The sequence below is a fragment of the Achroia grisella genome, unplaced genomic scaffold (genome assembly GCF_030625045.1).
Source record: "Achroia grisella isolate CSIRO2021 unplaced genomic scaffold, CSIRO_AGI_Agris_v1 utg511, whole genome shotgun sequence".
Taxonomy (NCBI): domain Eukaryota; kingdom Metazoa; phylum Arthropoda; class Insecta; order Lepidoptera; family Pyralidae; genus Achroia; species Achroia grisella.
Window position 1 is genome coordinate 1,241,228 of NW_026712905.1, and position 23,771 is coordinate 1,264,998.

Here is a 23,771-nt window from a genome sequence, read left to right on the forward strand (position 1 = left end):
CGTTTACAGCTTCACCAGACGATACGGGGCGAGTGCTGAGATGGCACTCCAAACCCGCGGAAGGACTTATGAGAGTAGCTAAAGGCCAACTCCCACCTGACGGATACGAGTTTATTCTGAGGACACCGCTAGGAGTCCGAACCTAGGCACCGGCCGTCGTAATTTTGATTGAGTTTGAATTGGACGGGGAATATTTTTTAATAATTTAGGGCAGGTAACCTGAGGTGAAGAACTTTATTTTTTTATTGTTCACTTCAGGTTCACTTCTTTGGAAAAAAAGGCACGAACGACCTTAAGTTCGAGGGCTTCAAGCAGTTCATGGAAAACTTGCAGACCGAAGTACTCGAGTTGGAGTTTCAAGAATTTGCCAAAGGTAATAATAAAATATATTTGGCAGCCTCGGTGCCGGCAGTCAGCCGACCCCAAGGCATAAGGAAGAAGATGATGATGGTAGTGTAACACCACACCGCTATACTTCCTATGGTCGTCGGTTCGATTCTTGTGCAATACAGTTTTGGTTTTTTCTGTGTATTATTGGTTTAGAAAAAATATATTTAAGTAGGTATTTCTATATCAACGCATCATCATCTGCTTTTAAATGTGTCCCATTTATTTGGAGTCGGCGTAATATGTTTTTTTTTCCATTATATATGTTAAGTAATCTAAAACTTAATAACTTCTGACCATAACATCTTTCACACAGTCCATCCATCTAAATTTCGGTCTTCCTCTACACCCTTATAACCATCCACATTCATATGTAACATCGTTCTTAGGATATGGTCTTCATTCCTACGCATTACATGTCCATATCACGATAGACAATAGACGATTTAACTCTTTATATCATTTGTTTACTCATAGTTCAAAATGAGCAATCTAGTCTGGTAAGCAGAGCTTATGTTATGGGTGTGGACAACTGATATAAATACTTAGATTTTTTTTTATATATCCTAATATATGTAGTATACATAGAATACACTCAGATCGATATAAACAATCATACCCATGAATACAAATGTTTGCATTCTGCGAGGAATCTAATCCGCAACCATCAGAAGTAAAGCGGTGTGCAAAACAGCTAGACCACCGAGGCCGTCGGTATTGATAGTCGATAGCACGTACCGTATTTCTTTTATTTTAAAGCGCAACCCATCCTCATTATAAAAGAAAAATTAGGCAATTTTAAAGTCAGTTAAAAAAATATTATATTAGGTACTTAATAGTCACGTTTGCATTTTGTTATCACAATCGTAAAATGCAAGTAACTAATAAATTTGACCTCTTCTGTCACTGGACCAATAGATACGCCAAGCATCCCAGGAAGTATTAAACCCACTTAGATAAAAGGTACCTCAATTTTGACATTAAGCAATAAACTTGTTTATGGGATTTTTTTATTTAAATAAAATAACTAATAATAAACCTTAAAAGGGAAGATTGTTAGTGATGTGGATTAATAATTTCATTGCTAGCCAAGTAGCATGTCAGTTTGTCCGCCACATAGTCCCCCCTGGAAACCATCGTGATAAATTCTTGATGATACCACTATGGGCTGACGTAAACGATCCTGTTAAATTCTTAGTTTACCAAGATGGGCTACCTGACCTGAATGCTCATCCTATCATCCCCCACTGGTGCCCCGCCAGCGTAAACCGTTAGCGCAGGCGCGTGCACTAGCACACACATTCACCATGGTAGGAAGACTGAGGTCAACACAAACTGGACTAACTCCAATCGTGACAAATACACCAGGAGTTATCATGATAGTTTCCAGGGGGACCGCGTGGAGGTCAACCTGCCATTTTTTTTATGTATGATAATGGAATGGTGCACCCGCCTGCGCTAACGGTTTACTCTGGCGGATGATAAGATGAACATGAGGTCAGATTAGTTAGTCCATCGTGACAAATTCACCAGGAATTTGTCACAATGATTTCCAGAGGGAACCGCGTGGAGGTCAACCTGACATGGTACATTGCTAGTAATGGGATCATCAGTCCACATTACTAACAATCCCTTTCCCTATATCTCTTATTTTGTAAAGACACATGACATTCTGTGGGCGTGCAAGGTGTATGTCAGCCATCAACAGTCATGGCTGCCTTATAAGTCATACTCGTGAACGAGTGCTGCTTGTTTGACTGACCTACTCTAAACACTAAAACTGATATTCTGGTTATAGTTATAATTAGTTTATTTGTTTACACATTGTAACTTAAATTGTAAAATTACAACAATCATATAAAAGAGCAACACGCAAGTTTCGCTGTTGTTCTTCTTGTGATGAGCCATCTTTCCGAATGAGCGGTAGATTAAAACTCAATTTGAATAAAGATTATTCTATTACACTTTACTATACTGTATTCTACTCTAAATAATAGAGTTCTTTTCTTCTCTTCATCTCTTTCTTCTCATACCTTTTCTATTCTATGATATTCAATCCTGAACTTGTCTGTTCAAGTTAATGTTTTACATTATTTAGTTTATTAACATTAATTTAATATCATATGCTGGGAAATCTTTCAGGTCATGAAACCATATCGGAGGTGGATTTCGCGAAGATATTGCTGCGGTATACGTACCTCGATACAGATGAATACGATATGTATCTGGACCGACTGCTGGACCGAGTCAAGGATGAGAGGGGCATCACCTTCGACGAGTTCAAGACGTTCTGCCAGTTCCTCAACAATCTAGAGGATTTCACAATCGCAATGAGGATGTACACGCTCGCCGACCATCCTATATCTAAAGGTGCGTGTAGATTCGTTATAAAGGTGTAGCTGATAGAGATATTCAGTGGATTATAGCAGCGAATATAATTTAATCTCGTTTTGATCACAGCACGTTACATCTGTTATTTAGCAACATGATTACTTATTTTAAATGAATGGATTATAATTTTTCTTCTTAAATCAATGTGCCTAATACGATCCCTTAATCCATTACATTTAAGATACATCTCTACATTTACATAACATACATAATATAAAACAACTAGCTACTCGCCCCGGCTTCGCACGAGTGTACATGTATTATATATCATCACCTTCCGTTTGAATCACTCTATCTATTTAAAAAAACCGCTTCAAAATCCATTGCGTAGTTTTAAAGATTGAAAGAAGCATACATAGGGACGGACAGACAGCGACGGCGACTTTGTTTTATATTATGTAATGATACACAGAAAAGTAAACAATAGTAGCAAAAAATATATCCAAAATTAAGTCTGTTAAAACGTATAATTAATTACAATTGGATCTATGCCGCCTCATAACAGAATAATTTTGTAATATTTGAGTCACAACTACCTTAACTTCGGACCCGATATACATTTCGTCAAGATATCTGCTATCATTTTCTCAGTCGGCAAGTATTAAATTATATTCGCTGATATAATCCACGGAATATCTTCATCAGTTTACACTCTTTTTCACTTTGCTCTCTTTCACGCATGAATGAATATGGTATGTATATGTAGACACAGAAAGAGAGAGAAATAGCGAGCGCGCCGCCAGCTCCCGCGTTCATCAATCGTGACTGCTTTAGCGCCTTTTAATAATTATTTGATATTGCAAAATGAAGAATAAATAAATATAAAGAGCTAAGATATAACCATAGAGTTATTGATAATTTATAAAACTCGTATACTTTAAAAAAACTAAATAATTTAAATACATTAATTAATTAAGGAAATGGAAAACGTAAACACCTGAAATATGTTGATTCAAAAAGATTTTTTTTTTAATACGATTGCCGTAAGAAGCATACGGCCCATCTGATGTAAACGGTTACCGTAGCCTGGACACCTGAGACCAGCGGTCTCATGTACGCGTTGCCGACCCTTAATAAACTTTAATAATAATTAAATTAATCTTAGGACAATTCACACAGCACCATCTAGACCCGAGTTAAGCTAGCTAGAGCTTGTATTACTAGTACTAGACAAGTAATATAAATACATATATATATATTTTTTCGCAAATACTTACATATTACAAATAGAAAACACCCAAACAATCATATTCATGAATACAAATATTTGTACCGTGCGAGGAATCGAACCTGCAACCATCGGAAGTAAGGCGGTGTGCTAAACCGCTAGACCACGGAGGTCGTAAAAACTTTAATAGATAATTGTTGTGATGATTCTTTTTTTTTTTTCAGATGAATTCCACCGCGCTGTAAAGATCTGCACAGGTATCTCCCAGTCGGAGCACCTGGTGACCACGGTATTCGCTATATTCGACGCGGATGGAGACGGTCTACTCAGCTATAAGGAGTTCATCGCCATCATGAAGGACAGGCTGCACAGGGGCTTCAAGGTATGAAATCAGATGGCAATATTAATGAAGGGTCAATAGAGATTTATATAATTGGAATGGCAAACATGCGGCCCACGTGATGGTAAACTGTAACGCGCAAGCAACATTTGTATTGAGGCAAATAAGATTAATAATTGAGACCCAATCGATATAAAATATAAGTGTCAGTTCGAATTAAATGGTAAGCCTCAAACACTTACCCGTATACTATAAAAATAAGTAAATAATATGTTATTTCATTTTACTTGCAGTCATACGCAAAAAACGAAGGCTGGGAGGCGTTCAAATCGTGCGTGAAACAAGAAATGAAGAGCGCCGTATAAATAAGGTTGTCCATCGCCAAATCTAATATGCGTATTATAAAGAATAGATAATTTTTATTTTAAAAATTCATAGTATGGTAATTACTTCAAATGTACTATATGTATTAACATTATTTTTATGTTTATGCAGTGTTGTATATCGTGATAAACTTATAGTAATTAAAACATTACAGTTTATAAGAATCGGTACCGCCCCTATATAAGTACCAACCTACTTTTTTAGAACGGCTTGTTTCCAAACCTATGAGAAAATTAAAAATAAAAGTATGTACAATTTCACTTAATTCACTCTTATGCGAGCTTTCATAGCAGGACGAAACTGTAGAACATACTGGAGTACATACCAATTACTTGCATATATACCGCGCTAAAATAAAAAAAAATGGTATCATAGTTCCAAGTGAAAAATATTTTGTTTCTAGTGAATAGAGCCTAGTGATACTAAAGAACTGGGCTATTTGACAGTTACACCAACAATTCAGACTGCAACTGTCAAATCATCACAATCACATACAATCACAAATAAATATAATACCACAAGATCAGATTCTTGTAACATTTTTACTGATTCTGTAATTGCTTTATGGCGCAAAACCAAAGTTGTATAAATTAAAAAAAAAACTCTGTGATCTGTGAAAAAGTATACAGATTTCTATTTGGTATTTATTTTATTAATTGGCATGTGACAATTTAATATGATCTTCCTAAAATAAATAAATATTGGATTGCAGATCTGAATCGTTACTGAAGTATAATTTCTTAAGGTAATTGTGTCCACATAACATATGATACAATTGTTTATGTATTTGAGTATTTAAATGTTAATATTATTTATTTAAAATACTATATTTACTATGTTGGCTCAATGTATATTTTATATGTTATTATGCCTAATACTTCGTTACATATTAATAATAAAAAAAAACATTCGTTAACGTTTCACATAGACGTGAATTTTTAATACCTATTGTGAACTAGACGAACGTGAATGAGTAAGTAGCATAGACAATTTTATTGTAACTTGTTATTTATAACTCTATATTTAACTTGTTGATTAAGTGCTATTTGGAATTTTTCTGCACAGAAAATCTTTTAAAATTTCACATTCATTCATTCATAATTTAAGGGCTACCCTCTCAGTGGAGCCCTTGCCACTTCCCAGGATCTTCCATTATTAAAATTTCAAAAATTTTTAATTCTTATCCATTCTTCATTGTGAATGTGATCATAGAACCGTAAAAAATATACTTAAAATGGTGCTCATTAATTTTGTTTTAATATACATTATTTTTATTGCTTTCTATTTACTAACAAAGTTTTCGATTTTTTTTTATTTTCAAGATTTTACTAACAAGTTATATATTAACAACTTTAGTTTATTAGATATAAGATTTAATGTACAAATAGTGAGATTTTTATGGTTGTTTATTTATTAATACGCTATTAATGTTGAGCTTGTAAAGGCCTCTTTACATTATATTGGAGTTAATAAAGAATCCCAGAGGGAAGACTGTAAAAAGTCTGTGTGGGGTACCTCAGTCTCACCTATTTCAGCCGCCAAGCAACTTGCTTTGTAAGCTGTCTTTCGGTTATAAGATGCAATTTGGCAGTAAAATTGCAGTATGGGAGGTATGAAATCATAGTTCCGTGGAATAGCAACTTATGAGTGGTATCATGGATATCGCGTGATAATGTGATGTGCATAATGCTGCTCATGTACCTAATAGGTACAGTCGGTTATAGCTTACCATCAGGTGGGCCGTCACTAAATAAGATCTAGTCTTTATTGTTAGTGTAATGAGGCCTTAATTTATCGCGATTGTGATTTTTATCATTATAGAAATAATATGTATTAAGAGTATAATATAAGTACAGTCAGCTTCACATAATATGCACAATTTGTTAGCATACTTTGTAATCTTTTCATTCTTTAATAAATGTTTTGACTTCATACTGAATAATAAGGTGTAAAATAGTTGAAATTATCATCTGGTACACAAGTTTATAGCCGATAATATAAAAAAATCTATATTAATGTTAAGGTTAAATTGGAATTTGCCCGTTCAACATATTATTGACGACCTTGTTGCGAATTTAATGTCTTTTTGAAAATCGACTGTACTACTAATCTACTGTGCTTGTTTACGATCTCCTAAAAGATCTGTGTTAAATCTAATGTTATTTAGGGCCAAATGTGTAATATCCTAATTCTTATTAATCTTGTGTGATTAATACAAATGTTGCAGTGTTATTATTTTTAGTGTCCGACTTGAGTTTGTATTTAGTAGATTTTAATAAGTAAAAGAGTAACAATTATAGGTAGCCTATACCATTATTAGTGATGATCAAACCTACTAACAATTTTTGTATATTTTTAACAAAGTACAATATTATTGGTTAATGTGCATTCAAAATCTATACTAATATTTTAAGCGAAAGTATATATTTGTTCGCTAACGTTTTAAGACTAAATGGCTTAATAGATCTTAATGAAATTTCACGTAAAAGTAGAGTCTATCACGAGGAAAGACATAGTCTATTAATATATATATTGTTATATATTGTTTAAGAAAGTAAACGAAGTGAAGTCTAAGGTAATATTTAATATAACTTAAATCCAAATATACGAAAATCTGTGCACGCTAACTAGTAATAATTGTATGCTGAAATATATATGCTATATAAATATATGTAAAGACGGGAAAAATACGCTGTGGCTATAAAAATAGAATAGAATAGACTATTCTATTTTTATAGCCACACTAACACATTCTATGGTCAAATTAGTAATTAAGTCTTTTATCTGGGCCTAAATTATATTATTAGCCTGAACCGTGTAATCTACAATTTTTCAGTTATGTAGGGACCATTTAACAATTGCATTTGCTAACCATCAACTCATATCATATCATTTATGTAAAAGATCAATACGCAATTTTCTTGTACATTCTTTTTGTGTTAAAGTCTGCGTTTCACATGAGTTGTAGAATCAAGAAAATATGACTTAAAAAAAATGATTATATTGAGTTTATTTAAATAAAGATTATTTCTATTTCTATCATTTTATACGCATCTGCAACTCTTAAATGAGTAATAAAAACCAATTTTAAAGTTGTTCAGAGTTGTTATTAACATCGTTAAATAATTCGGAACCGTTATAATCAATTATAATATATGATCTGTTATATTATCGTTATGTAATCGTTACTTAAATGTTTGCTAGTCATTTTACTAAGCGTACAAATGTAATTTGTTGCTTTACAGTTACCAAGGACTCGTAGTATTGTTTATATGATAGAATCATTCATCTTGATTAATTTAATAAATATTAAATTAAATACTTGTTTTAATTTAAAACTGTTTTAGTAGCCTACCTAAATTCCTTGTCTACGTATATGAAAACGTTCCAAATATATTGTATATATCGTCACTTTTAAAAGAAAATACATTAGAAAAAACATGAAGTGTATATGTGTAACATATGTACTTCAATTAACATAATTTTATACAGATTTCTTGTTTAAAATGCTTTTATATGAGCAAATTCTGCTGTGTACTTTTTTCTTTATATAATGGATGATAATCGAATGGTGCACCCGCCAGCGCTAACGGTATACGTTGGCGGGGCACCAGTGGAAGATGAACATGAGGTCAGGTCAGTTAGCCCATCGTGGCAAATTCATAAGGAATGTAACAGGATGGTTTCAAGGGGGAAACGTGTGGAGGCCAACCTGACGTGGCACTTTGCTAGCAATGCGGTTATTTATCCACATTACTAATAATCTTTGCCCCCCTGCGGCGTTTTGTTTTTAATGAAGACTCGATTTCAACCAATGTTACCCTTTCTGGTTGACGGTTTCTATATCTATTATATGTATTATTATGGTACACTCTTTCCCGAGGAGATAAAAACGATCGCTCCTAAGAATATCCTTCAATTCTTGTCCCTGACGGGTCTAGGTAGCGAACTCTGAAAAGGGCGAGCACAATAGATCTATATAGGTCGCAGTGCTACAGGTGCTACACATCTGACAATAGCCCAAACAATCCAATAAAAAAAAAATGGTCCACTCCACAAGTGTACCAGGATGGCAGCCAGTAGGGGGAAATAGCAAGCTCTCAAAAGGCGGATGACATCTGCCTCTCACTCCACTACATAATGACCTTTCTGTCAAGAGCGTATGGAATAAGAAGAATTATGGGTAATTTTTTTTATCACATAACTGCGTTCACACATTTTTTTTTTTATTATTTTACAACTGCGTTCACAGCAAAATCTCTCATATTTTTTTAATAACTGCTAATTGTGGTAATGAATGAAAATAGGATGTCAGTTTAAACTACTGTATTTATAAGTGCTCATTATATTACTAATAAATAAATAACGATCTCATTGTACAATTGCTTTTTATTAGCTAATCGAGAATAAATCTAGTAGTTTAAAGTAAGAAATTAATTTCTATTGACAATTTGCGCCTCGGACGGAAATAAAGATCTAAAAATAATGAGTTAAAAACATGGATACTGTTTACTAATTTATTATCCGCTACATTTTTATAGTACTGAAAATTATTAGTACAAATAAAATATGCAACATTCTCTTGACGTGTTACATCCACAGAACATTAATATTTCTTTAGAAGACTTAACAGTTTTAATGTAAATAAATATATAGCTAATTATACTAACTATTTATGGTACATATTCAATTCAATAATACTCAAGTTTGCCGGATATAAGAACAACACAATATTATGTCTAAACATCTACAAAAATATGTACACATATATGAAATTGTTGATATTTATCTACTATTTATTGTATGGGAGATGCTACAGTAAACATTAATTTTTAAGGGGATTATACACTATCATATCTAGATTATGAATTTATTAAGCTAATGACCCAATACTCGTCATTTTTACTATAGTAATATTCTAGTGAGATCACTTTGTATCCACACAGTATCTTTATTCTATATAAGGATCCTATAATTGTGACAGTGTAATAAGCCCCTTAATATGATGAGATTGTTTAAGTATTTTTTTATTGTTAACATAAAAAACATATTCTATTTGTTCGTTTTATACACAAATAGCTACCCGCCCCGGCTTCACATGGGTGAACATATATTATACATATAAACCTTCCTCTTGAATCACTCTATCTATTGCTAAAACTGTATTAAAATTTCATTGAGTAGTTTAAAATAACTAAGCTAACAGACAGCGAAAGAGACTTCATTCTACACTATGTAAAAATTATTAGGTTAAAAAACATGCCAGGTTTACTAATTAAATATGTCATTAGAAAACTCGAACTTTCTATCCAGTTAACGGGTCTAATTTGAAGATTTAATATTAAATTAGTGGTCAGGTTTCCGCACTGAATACTTATGGTCTCACACATGCTGGTGGTAGCGGAATTAAACAAATAATATAATTCCATTTAGCAACGAAATGGCCATTCGTAAAATAACACCTAATTCGATAAAATGAATGTACCTGTTGTAAAATTGATGCATTTAATAAAAATACAGAAAGATCAAGATAGATGGCGCTCTAATTTTTTTGTAAAGATTTTGGCTGTCTGAAATACAGATACGTCAAATTGAAATCGGTGTATAATTAATAATAATCTCAACAAATTCGGTAGCTAAACAAACATACCGGATGTTCTAAACAGATAAAAAATCAGACAATAGTAGACCCGGCTAAATCCATTTGTCAAACAAGTGGGTTAAAGAATGAGATAAGGAATGAGTGAGTGTTCAGCATCCGGGTATAGAGACGCCGGTGATATGCATGTCCTCGCCGTGCTCTGTGGTCGTGGTGAGTCTGTGGCGAAGCGCGAACGTCGCCACCACGCGCGCCACCTACCAACACAACCAACTCTCTTATGACACAAATATTTTATATATATTAATAATAACCCCAGGACAATTCACACAGCGCCATCTAGATCCAAGTTGTGTTATGAGTACTAGATAACTGATACAAATACATAGATTTTTTTACGTAATTACATACATATTGTACATAGTAAACACCCAGACCGATACAAACAATCATACTCATGAATACAAATGTTTGTGCCGTGAAAGCTGAGTAAGCATTAAGCGTACCTCTCCCGGCGAGTCTTCGTGCACCGCGTGGCCGCATCTCGTCAAAACTTGCATTTGGAATTTACCTGCACAAATAAATATATTCTACGATACTAATGTAACGGTATACCTGTTTGCGTCAACGATCTATGCTGGCGGGGCGCCAGTGGAGAACGATAAAATGAGCTTGAACGCAGTTAGCCTATCTGGGCAAATCACAATTTATATTTATTAGATCGTTTCCATGGGGAACTCGTCAACCTGATATGGTATATTTCTAAAAATGTACTATGTCAGGTTGCCGTTACTAATAATCCCCCCCCCCCCCCCCCCCCCCCCCAGTGGTTCTATTGCTAGCAGTGTATTCTGTTATTGTCCCAAGTCCGGAAACAATGCCACTTGCTAACACGATGTAACGCATGAACATCATTCCATCATAAGAAAGAGGAACTTCTTAGCATTCCATGGATTCACCGTGCGCGCAGGTCCAAAGTGTGGCAGAGAGGGAAACTCCGAACAGTTCCCAGGATTTATGATCCGGGTGTAGATTTTATCCCTTGCCGACGCACGTCAACACTCGCCTTCACTTGTGTTTCTCTCTCAGCTCAGCCGGATCTTAAGAAAATCCCAAAGACATACCCTGCATTTGTCCGACCACCAGCTCAGTGTCGAGCCCGTCGACAGCCGCGAGCAGCAGCAGACGAGGAGCTGGAGCCGCCAGAAAAGCAGCTGATAGTCCCCTGAACCAGCCCGCCCAGTGACGCTCCGTGCCTGACAGGTCAATCCGCCATTTGTATCTGTACCAAATATTAGTGCAATTAATAATAAGTAGTAGTCGCCCAATGCTGGAAATTCATTAATTTAAAAACTACACCCTACTGAAATATTTATGCTAAACGAGCATGTAAGGAGTTTTCTTTTTTTTATTGGGATGTTTGGGCTATTATCAGATGTTTGTAGCACTGCGACCTACATAGATCTATTGTGCTCGCCCTTTTTCAAAGTTCGCTGCCTAGACCCGTCAGGGACAAGAATTGAAGGATATTCTTAGGAGCGATAGTTTTTATCTCCTGGTGTAAACTTTCCAAAGGAGATATTTCGTTTATGCTTCATCAGTGCATATGGGTTACAACCACATAGGATGTGTAGTGGCGTTTCCTCTTCAGTTTGGCAGAATCTGCAGATATTTGTTGTTTACAGGCCTAAGTTTGCCATATGCTTGTTTAATTTGCAGTGTCCTGTGAGGGCCCTGGTCATCATGCATATGTTGTTTTTATTCAATAGCAGTAGTCTATTGGAGATGTAAGGAGTTAACTTCGAAGTGATACCTATTACCGAAAAGCTAAAATAAAGTTGGACTTAGGTGGTATGGTCATATTTTGTGCAAGTTGCATTTACTGCTATAGACCATCGAGGCCGTCAAAATAAAAATCGAACCTTTCTGAAATAAAGCGGTTTACGAATTTTTACTCCTTTATATGCAATATATAAAAATAACGGCCTGTGCGGCCCTGGCTGTTGTAGAAATAAAAATACATAATACTAACTTCATAGTAGTATTCCCGTCCCCTACAGCGGCTGGTTGCACGAACTCATCACTGGGAGAAGGTGGTTCACTGCACTCATCATCTTCCTCGGCGATGGAGTCAGCCCGCGTGGTGTGCCTAGTGGGCTCGGGACCTGTAGCGTTGCTGTCCGGTATATATGAATCTACTTCGTTGATTGCCAGCTCGCCTGTTTGACAGCTGTAACAAATACAGATAGATAAAGTATTTTGTGTGTTCACTGTCCCCATAAACACTACATCATCCCGTGGTAGAGTAGCACTCATGCGTTACCATTCCTTGGGAGACTACAATGTAACGCTTTATCCTATAATTTCACTGCCATATTTCAAACCCTTTAACTAAAACACAGCTTACATAACAAACTGACAATAGAAGTAGGTGAGACATAGGTACCCTCAGACAACTTTATACAGTCTGTGGCGTGTGTAAGCATTACATTAGATATAAGATTATTATCCCACCTTCATGAAGGAGAAATACTGGCCGAAGGGTGTAGTGTGTCGGCGCTACCGTGGCAGATTGCCGTTGTCAATGCCGTGACCAAACAGACAATTTCAATATAAAAATATATATATTAGTTTTACATTAATTCATATGTATGTTAGTCTATAAAGTATAATATGGGCCTAGTAGCCTGAAAGTTTGCTAATTTTATAAATGCGAAAGTTTGTGAGTATGGATGGACGTTTGTTACTCTTTCACGCAAAATTTACTAAACGGATTTTGATAAAATTTTACAGTAACATAGCTTAGCTTATACATTAGCGATATATAATAATAAGTGTATATGCCGACGAAGTCGCGCGGGTCTGCTAGTAAATAAATAAATGAAAATCAAAATTAACTCACTTTACAATTTGTCCAGGCATTGACACTCTCGCGGAGTCAACATTTCTAACTTGACCGCTTCTCACACTGAAAAATATGAAATGAACATTATATTAACGGTATCATGACTGCTTTTTCCACACTTAACTTCTCATTCACGCCGCTATAGAGGTAAGACAATGGTGGGGCTGCATATTCTTTATTTTTATTCTCACATGACGCCCGTGGTAACCACAATGGATCATATGAGGTGTTACTGGAGCGGGAACACAACTACTATTTTAATAAAAACCAAATACTAGTAGAAATGTGTATTCTTCCCAAAAGGGCTCACAGCAAGAAGTAACAAAACAATATATGGTCAAAAGTGACATATAAAAAATATAAAGTTTATAAAAAGAATGGTAGACAAGCTGCCAGTAACATGAGGGGTGAATAGCGGTGAGTAGAAAACCGCTTTAACATATCGCTTTACCGGTGGCGGATTGAAGACCTCGCACGGTACAAATCTTGTATTCATGAGTATGATTGTTTGAATCGGTCTAGATATCTATTTATTTATGTGCGTATTTACAAAAACATGTATTTAATCATTTATAACAGTTCGATAATACTGTATAATATGAATGTGGGTGGATGTAAAGGGAGGGGACGCCCTAAGAAAAGATGGATGGATTGTGTGAAAGATTCAGATATGACGACCGATAGAGAGCAGTGGAAGAGAATGACATGCTGCGACGACCCCAAATAATAGGATAAAGGCAAGGCAATGATGAACAGTTCGTTAATACTAATAATACAAACTCTGCTTAGCTTAGAACTAGATGGCGCTGTGAATTTTCCTGATATATTACTAATAATGTTTCCTAATAATATTAATAATAATATATCAGGACAATTCACACAGTCTGTTTTGATCCTAACCAGCTTATAGTCAGTGCGGTCGACTACGCACCGAGGACTCACTCACTCACGCACTCATTGACCCCGACGACCCCATAACGGCAGGAAATCTCCCTACGGGCCCACCCGTTCCACCCCGACCACACTTTTATACACACACACGACACCGTCCTCGCCGGCGAAGACGACGACCCCCAACACACCATATCGCGCAATCAACCAGGCGCCTGCGCTCGTCCGGGCGCTCCACACCGGCGCCCCCGGGCGCCCCTCCGATCGATCCGCCGTCCAATTCAAATGGGGATCGAAATTACGACGGCCTAAGCCGAGGTTTGAACCCCTAGTGGTGCCCTCTAAAGACTAAAGTCGTATCCGTCAGGCAGGAGCTGGCCTTCAGCCGCTCCATAAGTCCTTCCGCGGGTTTGGAGTGCCAAATGCACTCCCCCCCCAAACGTCCGGTGAAGCTGTAAAGACCAGCTGCGGCCAACAGCATTAGAGTAGTCCGAAAAAAAAAAAAGTATGTTTTGATGTCATTAAATATATTTTTGAAAAAAATATTATCTGCTTGTAACTTTAAATCTATAATTGTATTAAATATACTCACCACCACTCTACTGCATGTTCAATACTCTTGAAATGTGTGGGCCTCCCTCTTAGGAAGCTTTGCATACTAGTTAATGCTTCCATTGCAGTACCTGTAATATATTATTTTTTATGTTCATAAATGAAATGTATGTCATGGACTGTGTGAAAGATGATATAGTAAGAAAGGGAGTAAATAACGAGATTACTGCGAACAGGGACGAATGGAAAAGAAAAACATATTACGCCCGACAATGTGTGTCAAATACATGGTAGTTTTTGTTGATTTAAATGAATTATTCTGTACTCCTTCCCTATACAAACTAAAATGTAACGAAATTGTATACTCTTCCGTCCGCGTAATTTTCGTAAAGGGGTACAAAGTTTTTGCTTCACGTATTTATATGACTAGCTTTTGCCCGCGGCTTCGCTCGCGTTAATTTATCCCCTTTGGGGAATGCCTACGTCATAGTAGGTTTATGTATGCAAAGTCTCAGCCCGATCGGTTTAAAATTGACAAAGTTTCATACAAACTTTCATTCCCTATTTTATCAAAATACTTTCTTATAATACAATTAATCAAAATCCTTTCTTAGCGGATGCCTACGTCATAACATCTACCTGCATGCCAAATTTCAGCCCGATCCGTCCAGTGGTTTGGGCTGTGCTTTGATAGATCACTATGTCAGTCACCTTTGAGTTATATAATAGTTGTTCTCCTGAGTTTATTAATTAATTAATATGATGATATATAACCTTCAACGACGTCGATGACAGCGAGCCCCTGTACACACGGTTGTAAGGACGGCAGATGTGCGACACGGACGGCAACGGCACCGCCCATCGAGTGGCCCAGTAGAATTAGTAATGGTAAGTCTTCACCAAACAACTTCTGTAGTACTTGTTCCACATCTCTAGAATTGTTTATATTATTTACTTTATGACATTAAAACAATACCAGTTGAGTTTCATGCCAGTTCTTCTCAACTGAAGTATCTAGCAAAATGGATGGTAGGCTCAGTGATAAAAAAAATAATGGTGTCTTTCCGCTTCCGTTCTATGTATTAACATAGGATATTTCGGCCTCTTGTGCTAAAGTTTTAAAGTTTTGAGTTGAGTAAACTCATTACTAGCTGACATAGAAAACTTTTTTTACTACACATAGGAGTATACTGATATATTTTTTTTACAAAATATGAATGCGAAAGTTTTTACTTCATGCCTAAATGGCTGTAATGAATTTTGATGTAAAAGTAGATTACATCAAGAGAATAAGCATAGTTCATCTTTTAATCTCAAAAAAGCAGATGCCAACAGCTAGTAATATTATTATAATTAATGCTGAGTTTATAACTCAAGAGTTCCAACTTTATACTTTTGCAACAACCTGTATAACAATTTTATTCTACACATAATTCTTTCACGTCTTTATACATAATTCTTTCACGAATTCTGAAGTAAACATGTATAATATAAAACAGTTTGTTAATATGTTTTACCTGACTAATGTATCTATACTTAAATCATCAGGATTCTTGGCTTTTGTTTCACCGTGGCCTCTAATATCCATTGATATCACCTGACAGTGGATCATACTTGTTACTTCTTCCTATAACAATAGAAATATTTTAGAAACATTTTTTAGAAAAACAGAAACAATATACTCTTTATTGCACTTGTTAAAGTAGTACATGAATATTAAAAACAATTGTCTGCAAGGGTAGGATTATATTTGAAGGAGATCTCTTCGAACCAATCTACCTTGACTTGACTAAATGACTTCATTGGTAATTAACAGGCAATAGTACAAAAGTAGTGCATGAGTGTTGGACATATAATATAAATAGTAAAGTAACAAGTATAGAAAGATGGAATAAAGTCTTTTTGTTGATATTAGCCATATATGATTATGCCAATGTTCTCTGTAAGGACTATCTGTATGTAAAGTTAGACTAAATAACCAAACAAATCAAGATTGCTGTGCTAACAATTTTTTTTCATTTGAGATGAACATATGAAAAAAATTGTTAGAATGTTTTATAGCACATTAATAACTAAATCATAGGTTACCATTAACAGAAAAATATAAATACAATAAGTAATTTAATGATTCAATAAAATATATATCTATTCATAATTAACAGTTGACTGTTGAATATAAGATATGCTTGTCTGTAAACTGACACCCCTGGTGTTTCAGGCATCCATTGGCTATGGTAACCATTTACCATCATATGGACTATATATGCTTATTTGCTAATGTCATAGTGTAAAAAAAACTTATTTTAGTATAATAAAAAGAGCAACAAGCAAGTTTCTTGCTCATTCTACTTGTGATGAGACAGAAGTGTGGTGGATGAAAAAAATATGATAACTATTCAAAAGTTTTGCTATTCTATTTTTATTCTAAATACAAAATTTAATACATGAAATTACATATATACTCACAGTAAACAGAGCCCAGCTTAACCCTGAATAGCCACCGCCATGTAATGTGATAATTCTCGGCCTTTCAGGATGGTCAGGTTCTGGTGATAGGTACACCCTGAATACACCTCCCTCTGTATCCACATCTACATATCTCTCGAAATACTTTTTCCATGATACTGGAGTGTAGTCCTTACGGCGACCCCCACTGAATGGAGCCAACCTAAGAAGTAACATGCGTGCATAGCATGATATTAGGAAAATCATCATCATTTTTACTTGCAATGTAATGCAACCTTTTTCCCCGATTGATTGTGATAATGGTGTCAAAATGAAATGAAATGGTATCCTCTGGTAGTATCAGCTTGATTGAACTTTATTGCGTCTTGAAGGAGATAATGCTAGAGATGCATACATCTCTACAATTATCTACTTCCAATCATAGTAATGCTTACATTTTGGTAGGACTTGACGTGTTTAAAATATGAAAATCAACACACGTAGCATTATACTAAAAATACTAGAAACTACATTATTATGTTTAGCATTTAATATAAATAGAAATTTACAAATAAATAAAAATGAGAATAAATATAATCTTATAGCAGTTTCATAAATTTTATTAATATTTAAATTATAACTCACTTTGTTATACCCGAAGTTCTAGGACACCTAGGCGGTAATTTATTTCTCAATATACTTTTCTGTAGAGCAGACATATTTAATAATTTTTTATTTCTCACTGGTATTAAAACATAAATAGGTTCAACCTATTGTTTTCTATTTAATTTAGAATATTATTCTAACAAGCAAAATACAAACACATATATTTTGCCGAAATGACAACTGACAGTAGACTGACTGAGAGATTGATAGTGCGAACACATTCGTAAATATCTACAATTGACTGACTGTGTGTAACATAAAGTTTGTTTTCATTTCTTCATAATATTATTTTATACGTATTATAATAAGAGAAAATTGCTTTAAAATGAAAGACGGAAGAGCACGAAGACTTTAATGTATTACTGCTAGTATCTAGAATTAAAAACACAAAATTATAATTACCAATTACGATGGACTTCTCCAAAATATGTCGTATTTGTCTGGATTCATCCAAACAAACAGTTGATCTTTTTACTAGTTTTTCTAGTAAAAGGAACACTTTTTATAGTGATATGCTATCTGAATGTACTACATTAAAGGTGAGTATTACACTTGATTGAAATCTGTATGTAATCTAACACCATTGTAATAAATGTTTCCTGGTGTATTTATAGCCTCACGAAAAAGATGGATTACCCCGACAAATATGTAAAGAATGTAGCAGGCAGCTGAAAAGATCGTATGCATTCAATAAACAATGTGAGGACAGTGAGAAAGAATTAAAAATTCATATATTATCAAAAAAAGATAGTGCTCAGAAATTTTTGCCAAATAATACTGATGAAACAGATGGCAACGCATTGAAAGATGAAGAAATAAAGATTGAGGTGAAATTTGAATTGACCGAACTTAACAGTGACATTGCAAACACTAATAAATCTAATGTGAATAAGGATGACAATAATGATGTTAAAACAGGTGAGTGTGGGCTTTCAATTCTGCCATTTGTATGTCTTTCATAAGTTAATGTTAATGCTTTGAAGCCAATATTTATAGTTTAATAGCTATAAAACATAAAGTAGCTGTAACATAAACTATCTTTATATAAAATTTTATTATAATCTGTCAATCCTTTTAACCATTATTACACATCATGTCATCATGAACATAAAAGAATGGAAAGGGAGAGGACAACCAAAATAAGATGAATGGATGAAAGAAAATAAGTAGAAGAAAGTAAGTGTAGATGGTGTGAAAGATAATAAGTATAATAGAAGAGTATGCTCATATGATGTCCAATAGGGGTCAGGAAGGGGATGACATACTGCACCAGCACTAAATAATAGGATAAAGGCAAGGCAATGATGATGACATCTATATCTTCTCATCTGCGAAGGACCCAATTATTGAACTCTGATGCTACATCCAATATTTTTTTTAACCTGTTTTGTGAGAAGTCCTGTAATTGGTGTCACAGATGGGGCATTAATGTCATTTTGACAGAACAATTGAAAGGATGTATGTATAAATGTATATTAAAGCAACAATTACTCTAACTTCCAGAACCAGATTTTAATCATGTCAATGATAGTTGCTGGGATGCAGATGATGATACTCTACTGCAGGAATTAAGACAGAGTCCTGATACTGGAGAACAAGAGCAGAACTGTGAGAAAGAAGTAGAGAAACCTAAAAAGAAAAGAGGAAGGAAGAAAAAAGGTTCGTTATTTGTAGAGATTTTATTAATTTTTAGAAGGAATATGCATGCATATGGTTATGTGAAGAAAAATTAAAGCTTGATTTTGCTTTTAGGGACATAAAGAACTAACTATGAAATTTCCCCCATCATATTTGTACAAAATTATGATGATCCTCCTCAATACATACATAAGGGGAAAGGAGATTGTTATTAATATGGATGGACCATTGCTAGCAATGTATCATGTCAAATTGACTTCCATGCACTTCCCCAACAAGAACTCACTATTTCTACCTTCCCTACTGGCTACCATTCTGGTATACTGGAGTGGAGCTCCTACAGCTGCTTCAACTTGGATGGTCCATTGCATACAAAATATCTGAGTTCAATGTATGTGTTTAACTATGTATATGCACTTTATGATAGTAATTATGTTCCTACTAGATGCGGAGAGTATATCAGATGCTCGGAAACCACACCAATGCGACATCTGCGGAAAGTTCCTCAGCACGAAGAGTAATCTTAAGGCTCACAAGATCTGCCATACGGACATGAGGCCGTATAAATGCACAGAATGTCCCGCAACATTTAGGTAAGATAAAGAATGTTTTATCGATTTTATTATTACCAGCTTTGCATATTTAATTTTTAGGTTTATTATTAAGACAAATATTAAGATACATACATATAAATACTTCAATAAGCTTCAGTTCAGTGAAACACTGTAAATAGCTTATTAAAATCCTTGATGTAATAATATCTAAATTCAAAGGTAATCTACTATTGATGAATGAAATAAATAAAACAATGACACGATTTTTTTTTATATTCTATTCTTTTCTATCTGCAATCAGCCCTTCCGGCTATAATCATGACACATATAAAGAAATTATATTTCATAACCCAAATAGTCAAAGAAAAAAAAGTTACATCGTTGTACTTTCAAAAATGACAACAACAAATTTAAAAAATAAGAAATTCTTCCTTTCTTTATAAATGATGATACTTTCATACAAACTTTCAACCCTTTTTTCGCATTAATAAGTAGACTTTATGTCCTTAAAAAAAAAAAAATCTAGTACCATATTCCGAGATATAACCTTTGTGTTTAATATACATTATTTCTTTTATTAACCGGGTCTTAGCATGAATAATTTTATGGTAAACAAAGGTATTTATTTACCTGTTCTTACCAAAAGAGAGAGGTAAGACCCAGACAACATAAATAATAAATAAACTCTTTTTTACAGAGGACACAGTGCTTTGTTTCAACATAAAAAAGTACACAGCGGTGATACACCTTATCACTGTGAGTTCTGCTCGAAGAGATTCAGCCGTCGGACGGGGCTCATCAACCATGTACGGATACATACAGGTATCTATACAAATAAATAACATTTGTCTGTTTGTAATTTAAAATTTGCAGCTTTTCACTGAATGCATATGGAAGTATTCTTTATTATACACACCTAGGAAAGATAAAAAAGATATATTTAAAAATTGTCTGTCTGTTTGTTTTTGCTAATATTTGAAATGGCCGGACCGATTTTGACGGGAATTTCACTCGCAGTTACCTAATTTTATAATTATATATTTTAATTTTAAAATAACCTAATTTATACGCGGATACAGATGCAGTTAACAGCATTTATGTGTATTTACAGGTGAAAAACAATATAGTTGTGATATATGCTTCAAAAGTTTCATTCAGAGCGCGCAACTGTCCATACATATGAAACGGCACAATGGTGATAAACCATTCCTTTGTCAGGACTGTGGAAAAGGTATGTTTACCACCTACTTGTTACTAAATACTGCCTTTACACAAGACGTTCTTTCACGCGCTATTGAGAGCGCGCACGATTTAGCGCGGGAAAGTCAGCGAGCGCGCAATCACAAATCACAAGTCCAAAAAAAAGTAAACAGCTTATTCGCGCGTGCTTGCGTGTATGATACATGTGATTACACTTTCTTTTAAAATTCTATTTTTTTTTATCACAGATTTTATTTTCCACTTTATATGATTTGAATATTCTCAAAGCCCATGAATATATGACTATAAGAAGTTAGTTATTACGACACTTAAATATTGACCTCGGTAGTCTAGCGATTTAGCACACCGCTTTACTTCCGACAGTTGCGGATTCGATTCCTCGCACGATACAAACATTTGTATTCACGAGACATATAGGTCTAGGTTGTTTCTATGTATATTCTGTATGTATTTACAAAAAATATATATCTAAGTATTTATACCAGTTGTCCAGTATCCGTAACACAATCTCTGCTTACCTTGGGCCTAGGTTACGTTTTGTCAATTGTACACGGATATTATTATTATATTAATACTACACAGCTGTGGGACCCCGCGTGAAACTGCATCGCGGGAGTCCACAAAAGAATTGCCGGATGTTACCATTACAGATTATTGGGATATATTATATAAATTTTAAACATTTGAGTTCTTATAAAACATTTCTCTGTATAGCTATTTCCGTTTTACTCTGTATTCATTACACTATGTATCTCTAATTATCTTTAAAACTACAGGTTTCCCGATAAAAGCCGATTTAATGGTGCACCAACGCATCCATAATGGTGAGAAACCATATTCATGTAACCTCTGCACCAAGACATTTGCCACCTCCGGCAATCTGTCTATTCATAAGCGGATTCATAACAAGGAAATTAGGTGAGTATGTTTTTACAATAATAAGAATATTACATAAATACAATACCTTAGACTCTCCCCTAACCTGCCTATCACTATTTAAATGAGGACCGAAATCAAAATGGCCTGTGCCGAGGTTAGAACCCCTATTGCCCTGAGACAGTATATAGACATATCTGTCAGGCAGGAATTGATCTTAAGTAGTTTGAAGTGCCCCGTTTTACGGCCGGAAAAGCTGTAAAGACCACATCAATGGAATTGCTCCACTTTTGTAAAAGTAGAAAAAGTATAAAATAAAATAATTATGTAACATTATTTTATTTTATACTTTTTCGCCGTAAAATGACGCCGTGGCAAAGGCGTTCGCCCCGAGGCCACAAGCTTCATCTAGGGTTGGAGCAGATGATCAGTCAGTCAGTTAGAATAGATCGAATAGAAACACCACCCTAATTCAATTGACCTTGAATAACAATCTTGAAAGTCTTAAAAGGAAAAATAAAAAAATTATTACTATTATCTTTAAGTTCGTTGCTGTTTGTTCGATTAGATTTTAATACCGTTTTTAGATAGATATATACTACAGTATAAATGCTAAGTGAAAATCACAAGTAAAGTTGCGTAAGGAAAATTATTGTTAATACTAATGCTGAATAAGACTTTAATTATTAATTGGAAAGGAAGATATCTACAATACTACAATACATATACACCCGTGCGAATCCGAGGCGGGTGAGTTATTATTATAAAAGCTTTATTAATGCTCTATTTTCTCATTTCAGATACAATTGTAAAGAATGTAATCGTGGTTTCGTTACATGCAGTGCATACAGTGTTCACTTGAAACGTCATAAAGGCCAGAGGGACTACTCATGCGAGTGTGGCAAATCATTTTATACATCATCCGCTCTCAAACAACATAAGACTGTCCACACAGGCGAGAAGAAGTACCAGTGTAAAATATGTGAACGGAAATTCTCACAGTGTAGTCATTTAAGCCGCCATTTTAAAAGGGACCATTTGAAAGCGAATGCTCCTGTGCCTTCGTCAGATCATTATAAAGTGGTATTAGACAACGGTAGTAATAAATTTTGGACTGTAGTCGATAATAATATCCAAAAGATCTCAGAAAACGATAATGTAAACATTGAGGATAAATTAACTCATGCTCACATTTTGAATGTAACAGAGAAATGTAATGGGTCCTAGTGATGTGCCATGTATTTTAGTTTACGATTCGATACCGTATATTGTGTAGGGTCCTAATTAAAATATCTACCTCAATAAAAATTAAGTACAGTTCGAATATGTAACACATACTCGTAGACTTTAATACCTGATCTATTTTATACAACAAAATTATTATCTTCATATAATATGATCAGGTAACCCATATTCAAATTAAATATATTACAAATTCAGGTTGCCTTTACAGCAATTTTTAAGACTTATCTAATGCTATTTTATACATGTATTTGTGATTAATTTACTCAAAATGAAATATCTCATTTTTAGTTTTTTTTATGAAATGTTTTATTCATTTATTTGTAAAATCTTTTTTCTTTTATTCAGTATGAGATTTATCTATGTTAGTTTTATTGCCTAATTTAACACTTATGATATTATATAGATCTGTCACAAATCAGGTAAACTTAAGGAATGTTTTTTATTGTGAACACATAATAATAATTACTATTATGTGATATTTATAGTACCTAAGGTATTAAATTATTATT

At 34.5% G+C, this 23,771-nt stretch overlaps 3 protein-coding genes across 4 annotated transcripts in view; 2 read left to right on the plus strand and 1 right to left on the minus strand.

Annotated features, from left to right (window-relative positions):
• The window catches only part of LOC131846393 (calcium uptake protein 3, mitochondrial), an 89,245-nt gene extending 81,923 nt beyond the window's left edge, over nt 1-7,322 (plus strand). For both annotated transcript variants that reach the window (XM_059195670.1, XM_059195671.1), the window contains 4 exons: nt 259-373; nt 2,530-2,757; nt 4,171-4,328; nt 4,580-7,322. In XM_059195670.1, the coding sequence (XP_059051653.1) occupies nt 259-373; nt 2,530-2,757; nt 4,171-4,328; nt 4,580-4,651 (573 nt within the window). In that variant the 3' untranslated portion in view covers nt 4,652-7,322. The remainder of the gene's footprint in view (nt 1-258; nt 374-2,529; nt 2,758-4,170; nt 4,329-4,579) is intronic.
• A 1,666-nt stretch (nt 7,323-8,988) lies between these two features.
• On the minus strand, nt 8,989-17,903 carry LOC131846412 (protein phosphatase methylesterase 1). The gene is made up of 10 exons (XM_059195697.1): nt 17,708-17,903; nt 17,084-17,285; nt 16,135-16,244; nt 15,392-15,549; nt 14,658-14,748; nt 13,172-13,237; nt 12,302-12,499; nt 11,394-11,551; nt 10,776-10,840; nt 8,989-10,526 (listed from the first exon to the last, which is right to left on the minus strand). The coding sequence occupies exons 1-10, from the start codon at nt 17,779-17,781 to the stop codon at nt 10,422-10,424; spliced, it is 1,227 nt and encodes a 408-aa protein (XP_059051680.1). The 5' UTR covers nt 17,782-17,903; the 3' UTR covers nt 8,989-10,421.
• Nucleotides 17,904-17,965: 62 nt separating this feature from the next.
• On the plus strand, nt 17,966-23,650 carry LOC131846494 (zinc finger protein 239-like). The gene is made up of 8 exons (XM_059195812.1): nt 17,966-18,267; nt 18,343-18,646; nt 19,232-19,387; nt 19,812-19,959; nt 20,618-20,742; nt 21,032-21,151; nt 21,918-22,059; nt 22,818-23,650. Exons 1-8 carry the CDS (start codon nt 18,139-18,141, stop codon nt 23,242-23,244), a joined length of 1,551 nt encoding a protein of 516 aa, XP_059051795.1. The 5' UTR covers nt 17,966-18,138; the 3' UTR covers nt 23,245-23,650.
• Nucleotides 23,651-23,771: the final 121 nt, after the last annotated feature.